Raw genomic sequence first — 6,197 nt, 5'->3', positions numbered from 1 at the left:
ATTATTAATACACTATATTGTTTAATACAAATATATTTTAAAAATATTCTAAATTAGTACTCAAAACACAACTTTTATATGATGAAGATGAAGATGTATAGATAGATTTTTATTTGTAATACCCAAAATGATATATGGACAAAGAAGATGCTTATTAATTATGATTCCCACATTTATCGGTTATTAAATAATTAATTGTTGAATTATAAATGCTATATGCATTGATTATCATGCCCAATTATCAAATATTTAAATTAGTTCATAATTTATAAGTATTTCAGAATGAGGATAAAACTTATAAATATTTTAAAAGAAAGCCAAAACTCGCCTTTTATATATATATAGATAAGTTTAATCTAACGGGTTACGGATTCGGGTCGGTTGAAAATGGATTATCGGTTACTGAGTTAGGCTTGGTCCACTCATTGTGCTGGGCTAACAATCTCAGGTTGAGAATTTGGAGTCATTTTGTTGGAATTAAGCCCAATGTGGGCAATATTATGTTTCAAAGACACAATACATAAAATAATATTTATATTATTAATTTATAAGTAATAAAATAGTTATTATATTAATTTGGAATTAATAGATGAAGAATACATTCGTTAATTAAATTAATAAATTGATATGTAATTAGCCTTTTATATTTTATAATAATAATATGCTTAATAATATTACATGTGTAGTTATGCTCCCTCCATTCCGGCCTAAGTGAGACATTTATATTTTAGCACATGAATTTAGGTAGTGGTGCTTAGTGAATTAAATTATTAATAGTAAAGTAAAATAAAGGGTAAAGTAAGAAAGAGAAAGAAAGAAAAAAGTAAGAGAGGGGATAAATTAAGAGAGAGAAAGAGAGAATAGTAAGAGATAGGAAAAAGTAGGAGAGACAAGAGGATACAATAGGAGAGAGGAGTGAGTTGATTATTACCAAAAAAGGAAACGTCTCACTTGGGTTGGGACGGAGGAAGTATCAATTAGAGAATAAAATAATATTTGGATAATTAAACTTATTTGTTGACCATTATTTGTTTTTCCAATATAAGAATTGTGCTATTTGATATTAGAGCGATGAACAAAGTATAGTTAATATTAAGTGCATAACTAGAAAACAAATCTCAGCCATTAGATTAAACGATCTAGTTCACTATATGAGCGTTTTAGTTCACAATATGAATTTAAAAACAAGGAGTGAACCAAAATAACTTTATAGTGAAGTATTTACTCCGTCAAGGAATTAGTTTACTGTAATGACATTTTGGATCACTCCTTGCGTGTAGCGAACTAAATCACTCTTATAGTGAACTAAACCGCTCTTATAGTTAACTAAATTCATGTTCTCTAGTTATGCATTTAAGTAGTGGTTTCCCTGGATCACTACTCTATTATATTATGTTCATTTATTTAATTGTAGTAGTTTGAGATTATTTTTCTTGTTGGGTGGGCGCATTCTAATATGTGTAGTATGTGTGTTTCTATGTTTGGATAGGCAACGCCCAATATGTGTAGTTCGTATTTTATGACTGACGCCTATTCAGTGTTTTGAAATTTAGTAAAGGATATTATGATTTTTATTATTAAAGTTAGTATACCGTAAAACATGTTCTGACATTGCTTGTATATGTAAAAGTCTTCCTCTATTTTTACTTATAAATGAGAAATAATATTTTGTTATGTTGTATTTTGTCTATTCATTTATGATATGTGACACAATGTTAATGTCTAAAAGCAAAAGCTTATAAGCTTTTTGTGTTATAAACAAGTAGCGGAACAAGTCATCACAATATCTGACTCAATCGATACACTGCTAAAGTACAAACCAAATTTTACAATTTAGACATGCCTTAGATACCTATTTATAATGATTTTAGTATTAGTTCAAACATTTCCTTCCCTATATGAAATTAACGACACTAATGTGATATATCAATAAATTAATCAAATTGTAAGACAAGTCCTTCCTGATATGTATTGGAATATAATTAAGCATATAATGTTAATTATGCATTGTTTTGATTTATCGAAAGGTGTGGATTTTTAATGATAAGTTGGATACTGATTAACGCAAGGATTGTTATGCATTGACTCATGTTTCCGAAGAAACGTTTGATAATATACTAAAGAAAGTAATTAAAAAATGCTTTATTATTCACAAAATTGGCCAATCAAAATTATTTCCATAAATATAAGTTAATTAATTAAAATCAATAGTATACTTAAATTAGATAAATGAAAAAGGGAGAAGAGAGAATAGTAAAAATTAAAAAAAAATACTCCCTTCGTCCCTGAAAATTTGTCACCTATTTCTTTTTCGTCCGTCCCTAAAAATTTGTCACCTTGTACTTTTACTATTTTTTGGTAGTAGACCTTACATTCCACTAATTCATTCTCACTCACATTTTATTTTAAAACTAATATATAAAAGTAGGACCCACATACCACTAACTTTTTCAACCTACTACTCCCTCCGTCCGTCAAATTTTGTCACCATTTGACTCGGCACGAGTTTTAAGAAATGTAATAGAAAGTAGGTTGAAAAAGTTAGTGGTATGTGGGTCCTACTTTTATATATTAGTTTTAAAATAAAATGTGAGTGAAAATGAGTTAGTGAAATATATGGTCCACTACCAAAAATGGTAAAAGTGAAAGGTGACAAATTTTTAGGACGAACGAAAAAAGAAAATATGTGACAAATTTTTAGGGACGGAGGGAGTAGTAATAAAGAGATAATCATAAATATGGTGTTGGCAATCTTGATATTATAAAATGGAAAAAAAAATTCATAGTTAAAAAGTAGAGAAAGGTGAGAAAAAGTTAAACAATAATGGAAGCTATAAACGTGATTACTTATAGCAACTGTCCATTGGCAATAATAGTAAAATTTACCCGGTACTACATATATGCAAATAATATTCCGTATAATGGTTCTAAGGACTGCTTTTTTATAAGTAAATTCTTAACTACTACTGCCCCCTTTTGACACACTTTGACCCGACACGGGTTTTAAGAAATGTAATAGAAAGTAAGTTGAAAAAATTGGTGGGACGTTGGTCCTATTTTTAAAGTATTAGTTTTATAATAAAATGTGAGTAGAAATGAGTTAGTGGAATATGAGATCCACTACCAAAAATAGTAAAAATGAAGTGTGTCAAATTTTCAGGGACGGACCAAAATGATAAACTGTGTCAAAATTTGGGGGATGGAGATAGTACTAATATAGTCACCACTAGCTAGCTAGGTCATCATGTTTTTATTACGGTCTATCCATTAAAATAAATCCCTATTTGATAAGTTTCTTCATCTAACGAAGTGGTCACATTTTCTAATACTACCTCCATTCTTTAAATATTGACACACTTTGATCCGACACGAGTTTTAAAAAATGTAATGGAAAATGAGTTGAAAAAGTTGATGGGATGTGAATCCTACTTTTAAAGTATTAATTTTATAATAAAATGTGAGTAGGAATGAGTTAGTGGAATATGAGATCCACTACCAAAAATAGTAAAAAGTGAAGTGTGTCAAATTTTCAAGGATGGACCAAAATGACAAACTGTGTCAAACTTTCAGGGACGGAGGTAGTAACAACAACTATATCTATATCTATATCTATTATACCTTAGTACCTTACTATATTGACCTTAAAACTCATATAATTCACTAGCATTGATTATGGATTATTTAATGAACTAAAGGGGTAGTAGTGTTACTTAAAAAATTGACTTCCTAAACCAACCCCTAATACATTCAATCCAAAGTATTACTCTGATTTCAACCATTTACAATAAATCTATGTGAAATAGGGTGTTTTGTGACCACTTTGTGTGTGTGTGCAGAGTAATATGAAAAGTGGTGGAGGGAGGGACAGTAACATCTGGAGCGGTGATGATGGATGTTTGCCCCATTAGACTGTACTTAGTTTTTAGGGTGACTGCGCCCTTCTATCACCAATTCTGCATGTCTACGTCTTTACTACCTAATCTCCTTCTGCATGTCTATCTTGCCTTGCCACCTTCATTCTTTTCCCAATACACTTTTTCCCTTTCACATTTCCATCATAATATTCCTTCACATTTTTCACCCTTTTCACCCTCTCTATATCTACCCCTCCAATTAAAAACTTCTTCCAAAATTCCACATGGATTTCGATGCTCAACATTTCCCCCTTGTTTGGTTTCACCCACAACAACTTCCAGATCTAGACGTTGCTTCCGAGATCCACAATCAGAATGCGGAGATCGATCATTTCCTCCACCTCCAGGTCAAGATCAAAATCAATATCAATCAAATTCCTTTTCTTTTTGAGAGTCAAAATATAAAAAAAAATCTGAAAATGTTTGAAATTTGAAACAGAGCAGCAGGCTGCGAATAGCAATCATGGAAGAGGAGGCGCGGCAGAGAGAGATAGCAATGCAGCGATACGAAGCCAGAGCCAACGCTCTCCTCCTCCACAAAGACCAGCAGATCGCCGCCGCAAGAGGCAGAACGATCGAGCTCCAGCGCTTCCTAAAATCGGCGGAGATGGAAGCCGCAGCGTGGGAGAGAGCGGCAAGAGAGAGGGAATCCGCTGCGGCGGAGCTCACCAAACAGCTCATGGAAGCGACGTCGTTTTGCTTCTCGTCATCATCATCCACGTCAGCAAAGGTAGTGGGCATCAAAAATTGCAAAGTGTGCCACGGTGGAGAGGCGAGCGTCGTTTTGTTTCCCTGCAGACACATTTGCTGCTGCAGATCTTGTGAGCCGCTTTTGGACCACTGCCCACTCTGCCAAACACTCAAGGAGGCTACTTTGCAAGTTTTTATTTAATTATCTTTTGGATTTTGACCAGCAGTTAATTTTTTTGTAATATGTGATGATGATGAAAGTGAAAGCCTAAGAATCTTGCTTTTTTTACTGAATGGGGCTAATTAATTGTTTTCCAGATTTAGATCAGAGCACAGATGATTTGATTTTTCTTTTTATGAGAAATTGCGAAACTGACACTGATGCATCTGTGGGACTGTCACGCCAGAGACTCTAAGCATCCGCATCGCGTCTCGATGCGGGCTCTATCTCGTCTCGAAGAGACGAGACCGCATCGAGACGGCGATGCGGCCTCCATCTCGTCTCGACGAGACGGGACATCTCGTCGCGTGTCGCGCGCGGAAGAGGCCGGCCTCGAGACAGCTCGCCACGCGCCTTGGCGACGTGGCGTGCTCCGGTTCGTGCGTGACGCCCACTCGCCGGCCCGCGAGTGGGCGTCGTTTATATCCGTTTAAAATGTTTTTTTTTGTTTTTTTTTTAAATCAGGAAAATTCGAAAATAAAATAAATTAAAATATTGTAATTTTTAATTTTTGTATTTTTCAATATTGTAATAAAAATCAAAAATTAAAAAATTAAAATTAAAATTAAAAATACTCCATAGGATTTCAATTATGTATTTTTCGTATTTTCGGATGTTGTAATTTTTGTGGTTTTTAATGATTTAATGAATTATTAGTATTAATTTAATATTTCAATGAAATATTAATTGAATTTGTTGGAAATAAAAATAAAAAATGAAATTGAATGAATAGTTAAGGGATGAGATGGTTAAGAGATGGAGGGATGCAGGTGTTGTCTCTTAGTTAAGAGATGAGGTGAAAAGTACAGTGGGGCCCATGAATAGTGAAGAGATGAGACGGTTAAGAGACGGATAAGAGACACATTCTCTCCCCTGCCACGTCAGCAACACTCAAAAAACCACCTGCCACATCAGATTTAGGCCAGCCATAGGCCAGCCGCAATAAAAATAATTCAAAATATACTACATTTACGGAATTAAAATTACTAAAATACACGGAATTAAATTTACGACACATATACGGGAAAAATAATCAATTCCATTAAAAAAAAAAAAAAGTACAAATATTTTTTTTTAAAAAAATACATGATTTTTTTTTAAAAAAAAGGGCTTCAACACACAAGACCCCGCCCGGCTCTCTACTCCCTCGTAGCGTCTCATTCGCCGTCGCCGCCCTTGCAGCTACGCCACCCCCTTGATATCCCGAGCCACGTCGGAACCCGTAAGCCGTGCCCTCGCGGCGGCTAAATCGGCTGCAACGTGCTCTCGAGCATCTCCTTTGAAGAAACATCTTCTCGTGGGGTACGTGGCGGCCCTCCACTCTTGCGGCGCTCCCGTGCCGAATGCCCAAGGCTGCACCCGAGTCTATGGCG

The 6,197-nt window shown here is 34.5% G+C and overlaps 1 protein-coding gene across 1 annotated transcript; it reads left to right on the top strand.

Moving 5' to 3' along the window:
- The first annotated feature begins 4,017 nt into the window (after positions 1-4,017).
- On the top strand, positions 4,018-4,888 carry LOC125198454 (BOI-related E3 ubiquitin-protein ligase 1-like). The gene is made up of 2 exons (XM_048096791.1): positions 4,018-4,261; positions 4,354-4,888. Exons 1-2 carry the CDS (start codon positions 4,139-4,141, stop codon positions 4,804-4,806), a joined length of 576 nt encoding a protein of 191 aa, XP_047952748.1. The 5' UTR covers positions 4,018-4,138; the 3' UTR covers positions 4,807-4,888.
- Positions 4,889-6,197: the final 1,309 nt, after the last annotated feature.

This window comes from Salvia hispanica, unplaced genomic scaffold (assembly GCF_023119035.1).
Source record: "Salvia hispanica cultivar TCC Black 2014 unplaced genomic scaffold, UniMelb_Shisp_WGS_1.0 HiC_scaffold_1481, whole genome shotgun sequence".
NCBI classification, from domain to species: domain Eukaryota; kingdom Viridiplantae; phylum Streptophyta; class Magnoliopsida; order Lamiales; family Lamiaceae; genus Salvia; species Salvia hispanica.
Note: the sequence above shows the minus strand (reverse complement) of the source record. Positions and strands in the feature narration are given on the sequence as shown.

What these genes read in the sequence shown, in the direction of transcription:
- LOC125198454 (XM_048096791.1), top strand. Translation starts at nt 4,139, where the DNA reads ATGGATTTCGATGCTCAACATTTCCCCCTTGTTTGGTTTCACCCACAA. An exon ending in ATCATTTCCTCCACCTCCAG is followed by an intron (nt 4,262 to 4,353) that starts GTCAAGATCAAA and finishes AATTTGAAACAG; the next exon opens with AGCAGCAGGCTGCGAATAGC.